The sequence below is a fragment of the Pipistrellus kuhlii genome, unplaced genomic scaffold, assembly GCF_014108245.1.
Source record: "Pipistrellus kuhlii isolate mPipKuh1 unplaced genomic scaffold, mPipKuh1.p scaffold_m20_p_3, whole genome shotgun sequence".
Taxonomy (NCBI): domain Eukaryota; kingdom Metazoa; phylum Chordata; class Mammalia; order Chiroptera; family Vespertilionidae; genus Pipistrellus; species Pipistrellus kuhlii.
In genome coordinates, this window is record NW_023425529.1 from 150774721 (window position 1) to 150789578 (window position 14858).

At 39.9% G+C, this 14858-nt stretch overlaps 1 protein-coding gene across 1 annotated transcript in view; it reads right to left on the minus strand.

Annotated features, from left to right (window-relative positions):
- Positions 1-1750: 1750 nt before the first annotated feature.
- SLC15A1 (solute carrier family 15 member 1) overlaps positions 1751-14858 on the minus strand; it is a 51017-nt gene continuing 37909 nt past the window's right edge. The window contains exons 16-23 of the mRNA XM_036458439.2: positions 14526-14646; positions 13069-13214; positions 11807-11856; positions 6416-6523; positions 6189-6294; positions 4901-5044; positions 3531-3638; positions 1751-2533 (exon numbers count right to left, since the gene is read on the minus strand). Of these exons, the coding sequence (XP_036314332.1) occupies positions 2339-2533; positions 3531-3638; positions 4901-5044; positions 6189-6294; positions 6416-6523; positions 11807-11856; positions 13069-13214; positions 14526-14646 (978 nt within the window). The 3' untranslated portion in view covers positions 1751-2338. The remainder of the gene's footprint in view (positions 2534-3530; positions 3639-4900; positions 5045-6188; positions 6295-6415; positions 6524-11806; positions 11857-13068; positions 13215-14525; positions 14647-14858) is intronic.

Consider the following 14858-nt stretch of genomic DNA (forward strand, 5'->3'; position numbering starts at 1 on the left):
CCGTCCTGTACACTGGTACCTAGTCTTTCACACTAGACCTCATTAATTAGGCTCATTCAAAGCACTACTGAAGGTTAAGTTCTTCATCTCTTCCATCTCACTCCTCCAGCCCGAGGTTCACATCTATTTAACACGTAGAGGCCCACTGTGTTCTAGAGAATGGAAGCAGAACTTGGTGCATGCAGACAGCTTCCGTCTGTGGAAAGCTAGATAGTTACAATACAGTGAGGGTGTGTGCTGGGAGAGACCTCAAAGGAGACACGACACGGGAGCGGGGGCAGGGAAACTCTTGGATGGAGGAAGTAGCTTGAATCCTGAAAATGAAGAAGACCGAGCCGGACGGAGAGGTTGAGTGAGCAGTAGGTAGAGAATAAGTGTCTCAAGATTTGATTTTTCTTTAGCTTTTGACCTGGAAGTGAGAACCTGATGCATTCCAGGAACTTGAGGAAACTCACGGTTGGTTAGATCAACGTGAACGGAGAGCAGAGAGCTATGTCCAGAGAAAAAGGAGCCTCATGGGCCCCAGGGAAGGGATGAACACTGGATACTAAGGGTAAAGAAGGTCTTCAGTGAGTTGTGGTCATCTCATGTGCATTTCTCTCTGGATTTTGAGTCCCCCCAGTTCTTTCCCCACCAGCTTCATTCCGTGTCCACAGTGCAATGACAAGCATATGCATGAAACACCTCAGAGTTCCAGCATGGGCCCTTCCTGCCAGTCCAGGAGCCAGGTCTAAGAACAGTGGCTTGTTTTTATGAGTGCTAATGTAGACTTGTTTTGGATCTGAAACCTGGGAATGGTTAAATGAAATGTATCTATAGAATGAATTAGGCATTCAGTGTTTATAATGGGTTAGAATAGGGGTGTCGAACTCAATCAGAGAAGGGGCCAAAATCTAAAATCCAGCCTAAATCGCAGGCCGAATGGTTTACTGAACAGTCATAAACTGTCATTGTGATGGAAACGCAGCGGAGTGCAGTGATGACAGCGCGGTGCGGGCCACATTGCAAGGCCTGGCGGGACGGATTTGGCCTGCAGGCCTTGTGTTTGACACATGTGGGTTAGAAGAATTTTTATTTAAGCAGAAAAGTGCTTTAGTACTGAGAAAATCACTTTGAGATGGTACATAAATATGCACATAGATTTTAGTAATAAAAGAGGAATACACACACACACACACATATACACACACACACATATATATCTACTAATAAAAGGGTAATATGCTAATTAGACGGGACAGCTTTTGGACATCCTTACAGACAAAGCCATGGTGGCAGGGGCCGAGGCAGAGACGGTTAGGGGTGACCAGGCTGGCAGGGCAAAGCAATTAGGGGTGACCAGGCCAGCATAGGAGGGCAATTAGGGGTGACCAGGGAGGCAGAGTGGTTAGGAGCAATCAGGCAGGCAGATAGGTGAGTGGTTAGGAGCCAGTGGTCCCTGATTGTGAAACCGGCAGTCAGACATCCCCTGAGGGGTCCCAGATTGGAGAGAGTGCAGGCCGGGGTGAGGGACTCCCCCGCACCAACCTGTGCACGAATTTCATGCACCAGGTACAAATTTCATATCCCTGGGGAGAATAAAACCAGGAAGAAACAAACCTCCATATTTCATGTTCATTTTATGTATTAAAATGGGCATTTCTTTTGTTCATGCTTTTATCAACCTCTGATAAAATTTTAACGTGTGTCCAGCTTTGATAATCAGGAAACATGTTAAGAATTACTCTACCCAAAGACATGCAGACATTGATTCTTAAGAACAGGAATTTATTTCATACCATTGAGACTCTAAAAATCATTATTGACTTTTACCTGAGTGGTTTTTTAGTTACACATAATTTAAAAAGAGGTAGCGACTGGAAAAAACAAACAAAACCAAACAAAAAAAGGTATCAGTTAATACTAGTTTATTACATACCATCTGTAAGCCTATCTATTCACTTTCACATTGACTCTGGACTCGTTTAACATTGTTTTCATATAGTGTTAGAATTCAAACCATATGGAACTTGGTCATTTTTTCCAACAATTAAGTTGGAAAAATAACTTCATTTGTGTGACAGGAAAAAAGTTGAATGCAGGGAATGCTCACAGTGCTGTAAAAATGTGTATGTGCATGCATGCGTACTTTAAATAATATTTCTCTAAAAAAAAAAAAAAAAGACTTATTTCAGAGTTTCAGGTTCACCAAGGGCTGCTTAGAAAATCGCTTTCTTGGCTTGGTTCATGATGCTGGTATCTTCCCCCCTTAGGGGCCATCCCACAGTGTCCTGACACCTGGAGACACAAGTCAGGGCGTAGTCTGGGCCCAATTCACCCTCCACTGGCTTCCTGATGTTCACATCTTTGTCTGCGCCGTCGGTGAGGCGGGATCTATTTCGGCATATAAGTTTTCTGGCTTCTTCTTTTTTTCTTCCTCATCAAAATAAGCTTCAATTTCTGCTGGATTGATGTACGTGTAGAATCGAGCCATGATGGCGAAGATGATGCAGACAGCCAGAAGCAACGAAGCAAACAGAAGGTACTCAGCCCACTTTGAAGGAATTGGAGTTGGAGCAGGAAAAAAACCAAAACAAAAACAATCTCAGTTATAGTAGTGAATAGAGCACATGTATATTTTCCTGCTACGCCTAGATGGATTAGATTGTCAGGGAACATTGGTAGGCTTCTGCCATAGATATAGAATGGTCAGTGATTGCCACAGATACAGAAGGGCCAGCTCCCATGAATGCTCAAGTATCAAGATTACATTGTTTCTTATTGCACTGGAAAGTAGAAACCCAAGACTTTGGGAAGATGAGGGAAAATTTCTGAAAAACCCAACTCATCAGGCACATAGCTGGGCCCTGGGAGACCAAAGCAACACCAGGCAGTACTCTTGAAAGAAAAAGGATATGCTGAACTGTTTGAAGGGAAGAGCCCCAGGCTATCCTTTGCAGTACACCTTGAGCCTATGAGCACTCAGCAATAGCGCATGCTCTGAGGCGACCTGGTAGGGGGAGTAAGGAAACTGATGGGGCGGGGGAAGGGACAACCCCCTTAGGATATGCTGATGTGCTGAAGGAGAGAGTTTACCAGTGTCATAGAAAGCCCTTACTTTATTATTTTTAAATTTTCTTTATTGATTACCCTTACTTTATTTTAGTCGGAGAAATCACAACCACCTTTAGGATGCCTTAACTTTAGGAATAATGCCAGTTTCTGGATAACATGCCTCGTTTGGGGCCATTACATTGCATTCACAGAAGCCAGGGAAGACCTTTTCTTTGATAGCAAATGGCATCAGGGTGTATGTATGTTAGCTCAATCTGGTTATTTTGGTTGTTACTTTTCAATAACACCCAGTGGAAGTGAGAAGAATCAGCACATACTTGGCCATAAGATCATTTGGTAACCGCCCCATCTGGCCGGTCTGGCGGTTTTATTCAGCCACTGCCTGGGATGACCATGTATATGGAGATGGCTGGGAAGGGTCAGCCTGAGGATCACAGACAGATGAGACAAAGGCAGCTCTCCTCTCCCACCCCTACCTGTTGCTTGATCTGGCCTGCTCCTGCCACGATGAGCACGATGATGTTGCCCACAGCCACTGTCAGCAGCCACCCTGCTTGCAGCACCGACTTCATGTTGGAAGGAGCCTGCGGAAGCAGAGCAAAGAGAATGCCAATCTGGATCTCAACCTCAGCAACGAGAACACAGCCAGTGATTCCTTTACGTAAGCAGCCACCCTAAAAATGCGCGTTAAGGGTCAGGCTGGTTTGAATGTAAAAGGGATAACTACTTGGGTAGCAGGATACCCCAAATCTTCAAGTGGCACGAACATACAAGGAACCCTTGTTTTTCACTCTACACGTGCTTGCAAAGTTGCCATCCTAGTTAGACAGACAAAGCTGCAGGTGAACGGATCCTATTTTTACAGAAGGGCTTCCAGGCAAAGCCATACAGCCACCTTCTGGCCCCTTCTCCTCCCCCCTCGCTCCCCTGCCTTCCCCCATGGCAGCTGCACTATGGGCGGTGAGTTTACCCTCCCGTGAGCTTCTCTGCCATGTCACCAAAGCCTGTCTTCTCACTTCTGTCATCTATGTTATATCATCTCCTGTGAGGTCACCACAGAAAGGGGTCATCCAGCTCATATTAACAAGTTTTACTGCAAAACTTGAAGGTACTACCCTGTTTCCCCGAAAATAAGACAGTGTCTTATATTAATTTTTTTCTCCCAAAGTTGCGCTAGGCCTTATTTTCAGGGGATGTCTTATCTTTCCATGTGCTAGGTCTTATTTTCGGAGGACGTCTTATTTTCGGGGAAACATGGTAGATATGATGGGCATACACTGACTATAACTGTAGCTTTGATAAAATCATTCAGAAATTAAGCTCTGAGTCAGGTATTGACAAACATTGCCTCATTAAGGTAATACACACTAAGCAATGTTTGTTTGTTTTTTAATGTTTAAAAGCTAGGCCCTAATCTGTGTGTTGACTGGGAGCTACAAAGAGACCATGACTGAACCATAAGATAATGAGGACATAGGCCAGGAAGTGAGCACCTCCAGGAACCATTGATGCCATTTGTTCGTCTCAGAAAGAAGAGCCCACCGACTCTCACGACCCTGGTGACCGTGTTATATAGTTTTTCCTACTTAGGTCTTTAAACCGCTAAGTGTGACTGCGGGAATATAGACACAGATGATATACACACTCACAAAGCTAAACAGTAATGCTCTCAGTCAATAAAGGCAAGGCATGGTGACTTCAAAAACCTGGTTTGGTGGGATATCCCATAATGATTTCTAGAGCTCTTCTGAACTATAACTCTACAGCTAACACAGATTTAAATGAAGTCCCAGCAGTGTTTTGAAGGCAGGGTAGAGGAAGGGTGGTAAAAAAATGAACAAGAAACCTGAGAGTATGAGAACTCCAGTCCGGTGACAGAGAAAACCACCTCGCCGCAGGTTATGAGGAAATACTGTGGGACTTGCAGGGCCATGTTAATAGTGTTGGGAGCAATATCTTCAAAAATATTCAGTATAGGGCATCCATCTCTCTAAACCAATAAGGCAAAAGTGAGAAAAAGAAATAAAAATCAAGATTAGTTGCTTAAGTAAAATTTGCTCAAATTGGAAAATTAAGTTTTGACCTCCAGAGTTACGTCAAATGATTTACCAAGTACACATTTTCTTTTCTTTAAATTTTTATATATATATCTCTCTATCTATATTTTTTAATCTATATTTACTTACTAATACTCACCTGAAGATATTTTTTCCCCATTGAATTCTATTTTATTTTTTAAAATATATTTTATTGATTTTTTTACAGAGAGGAAGGGAGAGGGAGAGAGAGTTAGAAACATCAATGAGAGAGAAACATCAACCAGCAGCCTCTTGCACACCCCCTACTGGGGATGTGCCTGCAACCAATGTACATGCCCTTGACTGGAATCAAACCCGGGACCTTTCAGTCCATAGCCCGACGCTCTACTACTGAGCCAAACAGGCTTCGGCTCCCATTGAATTTTAGAGAGAGTGGAAGGGAGGGGGAAAGACAGAGAGAAAGAAACATTGATGTGAGAGACACATCGATTGGTTGCCTCTTACATGCTCGGGGATCAAACTTACAACAGGGGTAGGGTACATGCCCTTGACTGAAATTGAACCCGAGACCCTTCTGTCTGAGGCCAGTGCTCTAACCACTGGGCAAAAAAGGCTAGGGCAAGTAAGTACACATTTTCAATGTAAATATGTAGCATTGCAATTTGTACTTATGATGAGATAGCTATGGTGGGATTTGAAAATATATTCCCTAGTGTATTCCTTTTAAATAAGAGAGTAGATTGGGAGTCAGCTTTGTTTCAAAGATTGCCATCTCTGTGCACTGAGAGCATCAAATACTGGTCAAAGATAGATAGATAGATAGATAGATAGATAGATAGATAGATAGATGATAGATAGATACAAATTTAAAGTGAAGTTTTGGTGAGAGTAAGTCAGTCTGCTCAATGTTTTTCTAACAGTGAACTTGAGTCAATGGCAAGTTAAAAACTTGGTGGTAAACTTGATTAATTCCCATTTAAAAATAGAGATCCTAATATTACTCTGGTTAAAACATGCCTATGTCCTAAATGTCTTTGAGACTCAGATGAAGACAGTTTAAGTAGCACTTCTGGCTTGATGGAATGGCCTACTAACCCTGGTGATCACATAGGTATATGCACTGCCGAATCCAAAGTTTAAGGATGTAAAAAACTTATTGCAGTGTCCTGGAATCTCTGCTGAGCTTAGCATGATGTCTTTTCTATGGAAAGAAAGAATAATATAGGTTACATTCTGTTTATTAAAAGTTTCAACATACTGTTTAAAGAATGAGACTTAGAACCCATACATTTTAAAACAAAATATTCAGTATAGGTACTTACGTGCCGTAAGAGAAAAACATATACTTGCTGACGTTGTTACTGGTAATATTCTCGTATAGGATCCCATCCACTGTGGCATTGAAGCTCCCACCGAAAGCATTTACAAATCTGAAACAGAAAACCATCCTTCTTGTGGCTGGACCAGGGAATGATTTGCTCTCAGTCACAGTATTTGCCCCTGAAGCTGGGCTACGCTCCCCATCAGTGGGAACTGAAGGTGTCTAGAGCAAAGGCAGAAGGTAAGCAATCCCATGCTCACCCACCCAGAAGGACCCACCGAAAGCAATTGACTTACTACAGTTAAATGCCGGGAACTGTTCTAAGTACGTTGTAACTAGCAACAATTTCAGTGATGTCTGAGATATTAGGGACAGGCTGAACTAGGTACTGATCTCTTCCTCTTTAAGCAGGTAGCTATGCCTTTGCGTTCCTTGCTTCAGAAGCTTTAGAGCTAACGTGGTGAAAGAGAAGAAGCAGAAGTTGCTGAAAACATGTGAATTAAACTCAGGCCTGACATCCTTAGGCATTCCACTTGGTGTAGTTTGATAGGTGATTAATATAGAAAATGGAACCCGGTGTGTCACCAGGAGCCTAATAGGTAGAATGAATACTGCTCCAATTGTCAAAGCTGATTTTTAATCAAAGATTAAGATGAACCATTCAAAAGCGAGACAGTGGGCAGAATAAGTTAGGAAGTAGACCCTTGGGCCTGGGTCCAGGCTTTATAACTTATTAGAGGCCCAGTGCACAAAATTTGTGCATGGTGTGGTGTTCCATAGCCCAGCCTGCACCCTCTCCAATCTGGGACCCCTCCAGGAATATCCAACTGCCAGTTTAGGACCAATTCTACTGGGATCTGGCCTAAACAGGCAGTTGGACATCCCTCTCACAATCTAGGACTGCTGGCTCCCAACTGCCTGCCTGCCTGATTGCCCCTGACCACTTCTGCCTGCTAGCCTGATCATCCCCTAAACCATTCCCCTGCCAGCCTGATTGCCCCTAACTTCCCTCCCCTGCCAACCTGGTCACCCCTAACTGTCCTTTCCTGCAGGCCTGGTCACCCCCAACTGCCCTTCTTTTCTGACCTGGTCACTCCTAACTGCCCACCCTTCCCCTAAAGACTTGGTCACCCCCAACTGCCCTCCCCTAAAGGCCTGGTCATCCCTAACTGCCCTCCCCTGCTATCATTGTCACCCCCAATTGCCCTCCCCTGCAGGCTTGGTTTCCCCCAACTGCCCTCCCCTGCAGGCCTTGTCCCTCCCCAATTTCCCTCTCCTGCAGGCCTGATTGCCCACAATTGCCCTCCCTTGCTGGCCATCTTGTGGTAGTCATCTTGTATCCACATGGAGAGGGCCATCTTGTGTGTTGGAGTGATGGTCAATTTGCATATTACCTCTTTACCATGTAGGATAAGGCTCTGAATAAATCCCACCCTCAGACTAGACTACTAGATACTATTACCTGCCTGACATATGCCTCAGGCTGGTATAAAATACCAATAAGAATAAACATAATTAAGAAAAAATACAATATCCTACATATCATATGTGTTTTCACATGAAAACACATGGAAAAGATAGAAAATAATTGAGCATAAGCAGCAAACACACTCTGAGTGTTTTGAAGGGTGAGGAGAGTCCTGACCCATGATTTTTGAACTCAACTAGCTTTGATCAGACACAGCCAGTCCTAGGCTCAAGGTAGCTTGGGCCTCTCTTAGGAGTGCCAGGATTGAAGGCTACAAAGTGAATATGGAACGAGTTATGGAGAATGGGAACCAGCTGAGAAAAAGACAAGATGGGACTGGTTCCTTAAAGAATAACCAAGGTGCTGAGAGACTGGATACTTCTCATTTTTTTTTTTTAAACAGCTTTGTGAATAAATTTCTATACCACCAAAATTCAGGCCAATTTAAAGTGTACAACTCAGTGGCTTTAGTATGTTCACAAGGTTGTGCAACCATCATAATAATCTAATTCTCATCACTCCAGAGAAAGTCAATGCCCATTAGCAGTGACTCCCTTTGCCCCTGCTCAGTCCCTGACAACCACTAATCTGCTGTTTCTATAGATTTGCCTGCCATTTCATGTAAATGGAATCTTATAAGGTGGGGTGTTTCCAGTTGGTTTCTTTCACTTAGCATAATGTTTTTAAGGTGCATTCATGTTATGTAGCATATATCAGTACTTCATTCCTTTTTATGACTAAGTAATATTTCTTTGAATGGGTAGACCACAGTTGATATTTATCATTTTGGTTATTTCCACATTTTGTTTATTGTGAGTAATGTTTCTATGAACATTCATCTACAGGCTTTTGGGTAGACATATGTTTTCATTTCTTTGGGGCACATACCTAGGATTATATGGTAACTCCATGTTAAACCTTTTAAAGAACGGTTTCTCAAAGTGGCTGCTTCATTTTACATTTACACCAGCAGTTTATTATTGTCTGCATTTGTCAGAGCCCAGTGAGTGTGAAATCTCATTGTGGTTTTGATTTTCATTAGTCAAATCACAGTCATTCCCTAATTACTAATAACGTTGAGAGCCCTTTCATGGACTTTTGAGCATCTGTATATTTTCTTTGGAAATTTTTCAATTCAAATATTTGTCCCTTTAAAAAGCTGGGTTATTTGCCATATTATTACTGATTTGTAAGAATTTTTTTAAATAATCAGAATATATCTCATCAGAAAAATGATTTGCAGACATCTCCACTAATTCTGTGAATTATCTTTTCACGTTTCTGATGATATCACTTGTAAAATAAAAGTTTTCAATTTTGATGAAACCCAAGTTATTATTATTTTATTTTGTTGCTTGTGCTTTTAGTTTCATACCTAAAAAACCATTACCTAACCCAAGGTCACAAACATTTATGCCTGTTATTTTTCTATAAATTTTATTGTTTTCATTATAGTAGGTTTATGATCCATTGATTTAATTTTTGTGTGTGGTTTCAGGTTGGGAAGGTCTAACGTCAGTCTCTTGCATGTGAATTTCCAGTTGTTCCAGTATTTTTAGTAAAACCTTCACAACTTTTTAAATGAAGATTTCTTTTTGAATCTACTTAAGGTCACTATGCTTCTCTCTCATTTCCTCCTTAAAGTATTTTTTATCAGTATGACAGGGTTGAAATAAACGGAACTTATAGCCAGACCTCTGCATAGCTTTTTTTTTTTTTTTTTCTCAAATTTTAAGTTGGAGATTTTTTAGAAACTAAGGAAGCATGCAATCACATTATCTACATGAATGATTTCTGTACCTATAATGTGACTGTATTTGAAGACAGGATCTTTAAAGAGGTAAAATTATTTAGGGTGGCCTTTATCCATTGTCAGTTTAAAAATATGTTATAGCCATCCAATAGGTGTCATGAACTCACTGTGGTTTCAATTTATATTTCCTTAGTGGCCAATGATATTGAACATCTTTTCATGTGTTTCTTTGCCATTATTATATCTTTTCTGCTGAGAAGTCTGTTAAGATCCTTTGCTCTGTTTTTTAACCTGCTTACTTTCTTATTATTAAGTTTTGAGAGTAATTTATATATTCTAGATACAAATTCTATGCCAGATATGTGATTTGTAAATATTTTCTGCCAGTATGTAGATTATTCTTTTATTCTCTTAACAGTGATATTTATAGAACAAATGTTTAGGATGAGATCTGATTGATCAATATTTTCATACATTTTCATTATGTATATATGTTATATCTAATGGAACATGAATCAGCCACAAAAAGAGGAAAATCCTGCCATTGTGACAGCATGGATGGACCTGGAGGGCATATGCTAAGTGAAATAAATTAGTCAGAGAAAGACAAGTACTGTATGATATCATTTATATGTGGAATCTAAAAAAAAAAAAAAAAAAAAAAAAAAAAAAGCTGACCTCGTAGAATAGAGAGTAGAATGGTGGTTGCCAGGGAGCAGGGAGTAGGAAATAAAGGATATAAACTTTTAGTTCTAAGATGAATAAGTTCTGAGGATTTACTATATGACATGGAGACTATAGGTAATAATACTGTATTGTATACTTGAAATTTGCTAAGAGATTAGCTTGTAAGCATTCTTATTACAATAAAGGTAACTGTGAGGTAATGGATGTGTTAACTTAATTGTGGAAATACTTCACATAGTATACATATATTAAATCGTGATATTGTATACTTTAAATATATACACAACATTGTCAGTTGTAACTCAATAAAACTGGAAAAAATGAAAAATAATACTATGATTTTGATAAGAATTTCAATAAACCTCAGATCAATTTGGGGAGAACTGACATCATCGTTACAATGTTAAGTCTTCTAATCAATAAACCCAGTATATCTCTCCATTTCTTTAGCTCTTCACTGATTTCTTTCCTAAGCCTTTTGGTAGCTTCAACTCTCAAATCTTATATATGTTTCCTTAGACTTATAACTAGTATTTCACCTTATTTTGAGCTACTGTAAATGTTATTTAAAGTTTCAGTCCACTTGTTCACTGCTGGTTTATAGAAATATGTTTATTTTCTGGTTGGCCTTGTACCTTGGACTCTTTCTAAACTCACTTATTGATCCCATGATATTTTCTTGTAGAGTTCTTGGGATGTTCTATGCAGATAATTATGCCATCTGTGAGTAGCGAGTTTTATTTCTTCCTTTTCAATCTAGATATTTTTACTTATTTTTCTGGTCTTATCGAATTACCCTCTGGAAGGATGTTGAATATAAGTAAAGAAAATATATGATCTTACCTTGTTTCTGTTCTTATGGGGAGATCACTTTGACTCTGACCATTAAATATAATGGTAGCCTGGGGATTTTTAAAATATATCCTTTTTCTGAGTAAGAAAGTTCCTTTCAATTACTATAATAGTTTGCTGAGAATTTTTCTCAGAAATGGATACTGAATTTTATCAAATGCTTTTTTTTTCTGGATCAATTGATAGTTTTATGGATTTTCCTCTCTAGTTTTTAAGATAATGAATTACATTGGTTAATTATTTAAAAATATAGAACCAGCATACCTTCTTGGGATAAACCCATACTCTCATTTTATATCCTTTTTACAGTTGGAAATTACTATAGGTATATATTACTTCCATAAGAAGCTGATACAACTTAATTTTTAAAGATATACACATACCTGACCCAACCAGTTTGGCTCAGTGGATAGAGCGTCAGCCTGTAGACTGAAGGGTCCCAGGCTCGATTCTGGTCAAGGGCATGTACCTTGGTTGTGGGCACATCCCCAATAGGGAGTGTGTAGGAGGCAGCTGAATCAATGTTTCTCTCTCATTGATGTTTCTAACTCTCTATCCTTCTCCCTCTCCATTCCTCTCTGTAAAAAATAAATAAAATATATTTTTTAAAATACCCAAACACATACACATACCTGACTCCATTTTCTCCTTTCTCTGGCTTCTGGTTAAGGCCATCCTTTATCTGAAAAAGAAAACATGTTAAAATATAATCCATTAGAATACATTTAGATGACCATTTCAGCCTCTGAGAAGAAGAGTGATGTTGACATTTATCCTGGGAGCTAAGGGCATAGTGATTACATTTGCAGGGCTCCATCCTTCAGCCCTAGTTTTCCGTGAAGTTAACATTATCTCTATAAACTTTGATGCTTGCTTTCCAGTGGTTCTGCAGAACACTGTGCTCCAAGAATTCTGAACATTCCATTCAACGACTCCCTAATTAAACATATGACTCAGAAGTCTTAATTCAATATTGCAGTTCTATAGAAGCTCACTTACATTGCAAAATATTCACAGCTCCCTCATTCAGTTCCATGACACCTTCACAGCTTCTTCATATGCTAAATAGCATAGCTAGATCCTATACTTTGTCATGATATATTTTATACATATTTTTATTGCTTTTACCTGATGTGTATTTTTGTTGCATTTTCTATAAAAAGTATATTCCTATATATTTTTTTATAGAAACTGTACTCATTTCTCAATCACTCAGGGCAAGGTTTTAAAATTAATACAATTAAAGATATATTTTAAACTTTATTTCAAAAAGTCACTGAGAATGCACACACATACTCTGTGTGACTTATGTATATGTATACACACACATACACACATACATACACACACAACATGCTCAAAGGTTCCTTTTTTTTTTTTTAAATCCTCACCCAAGAATATATTTCTATTGATTTGAGAAAGAGAGAGAAGGAGGGAGGGAGGGAGGGAGGGAGGGAGGGAGGGAGGGAGGGAGGGAGAGAGGGAGAGAGAGAGAGAGAGAGAGAGAGAGAGAGAGAGAGAGAGAGAGAAGAGAGAAACATAAAAAGGTTGCCTCCCATACATGCCCTGACAGGTGATCAAACCCACAACCTGGGTATGTGCACTGATTGGGAATCGAACCTGCAACATTCCGGTGTATGGGATGATGCTCCAACCAACCAAGCCACCTGACTAAGGCACTCAAAAGTTCTTTATAGATTTTTAAAAAATATTAACCATTCACATCCACCAGTCAAACTTTTATTGGAAGTCAAATGACTTGTGTGATTAAAGTAGCAAGAAATTGAGGGTTATCTAATATATTATGATATGGAAGTAAAAGTCACACAATTAGAAGACCATGTCTCCAATAGCACACATGGAAAGAGTCAGCTGCAGGTGTTCAGCTACTTACCACTCGGTAATAATTGGGTTCCCACACTAGCAGAGTATGGCGTTTGCCCTTCTCAAAATCAGGAATTACTGGAGTAACTGGTGATCCAGGAGAAGAAATGTTTATACTTGTCAGTTTGTCCAAATCAAAAGTCCTGAAATCATTTCCCTGTAACAGGGGAAAAGGAGTCATAGTTAACACTGCAGTCTTGCTCTGCACTGTGTAACTGAGCATTGTCATGGCATATTATTAGACATTCCCAGTGCACATTCACACACATCAAAAAGTGTCTTTCGGGAGCTGACATATCTTAGCCCCACCCCCCAACCTTACCCTTACAGATTCTGTCATGAAGTTGTTTAGTATTACCACAGGAATTGCCCTTTTCATCCAGCATTTTACTTTCATTTTGTTTTATGAAGATAAATGCTATAGAAATCATTTCTATCATTGGGCAAAGAACAGCATCAGCCCTAGAAATAATCAATACTGGGTTGCTCCAAGCATTAGGAGTCAAACATTTTTTTTTTTTTTAACTTCAAGATTATTGATTTGGCAAGATCCAAGGTAGTGGTTCTCAATGGTGTCTAAACAGGAATGAGACAAGTTCAATCAAAATCTGTGGGAGGTGGGACCCAGATATAATTTTCAAAGCTCTTCAGGTGACCAAATAAGGACTCAAGATTGAGAACTTTAATCCAGACCAATGAATGTCCACATTGGGGTTTTCTAACCTTGGCATTATTGACATTGGGAGCTAGGTAAATCTTTGTTGTCGGGAGGCACTGTGTGGTGGCATCCTGGCTTCTACATAGGAAGATAGCACACTTCCAGTTGCGGTAATAAAAAAATATGTCTCCAGAGATTGTCAAATGTCTCTTAACCACGGAACACCTGATTTCTAGGACCTGATCTTAGACTAAAGGCATTAGGAGTCAGCATGGCTCCATTGTGGGGGCAACAGGCATTTGAATTAGCTTGGAAACTAACCATTATTAGGAGAGTTAGAATACAAAAGGGAAGAAGACCATAAAAAAGATAATTTACACACTTTTGAAGTATTTTGTGAGTGCTGAATTTCTTTTAACTAGATCTTTTAGGAGTCCATAAAAGAACAACTTTTATAAACTTCTCTCCCACTATATGGCCCCTGCTGGAGGACTACTGACGCAGATCTTGCTATTTCAAGTGTGGTTCATGCACCGGCAGAGCAATATCACTGAGAAGCTTGTTGAAATGGAAGGTTTCAGACCTACTGATCAAGAGTCTGTGTTTTAACAAGCTCCCCAGGTGATTCCTGTGCACATTAAAGTTTGATGTGCACTGGTCCAGAGTGAAACCAAAAGGAGATCATGATATTAAGACATTTCCCTTCTGGGCTTATCATAGAACTTATACCAGGACCAAGAAGATCAGATTCTGCAAATCCTATTATGACTCAGGCCAGATGACGAAACATAAATTTCTGTTCCATCTACTTACAGACATTTGGCCGACGTTCACCGTCACTTCAGGAAAATGTATAGTCATGTTATTGTTTCCTATATTCAATACTTTAATTTGGACTTGGTTTCCTTCGGGGAAGACTGGAAGCGTTTTCTGAATAAAATAAAAGACAGTTGGCAGAGAGGTCTTCAGTTTGTACAGAATATATCTTAACCAGAGCGCTAGAGTCCCCTTCCCCAGGCACGGGAAGTGGTGCTGTCTGAGGCACACCTCCTACTAGGCCCCAGGCCTCTAATCATCACTTCATGGCACCCATGGAAAATGATGTTTGTACAGAACATGGAAGTAATCAGAAAGAGGCTTTT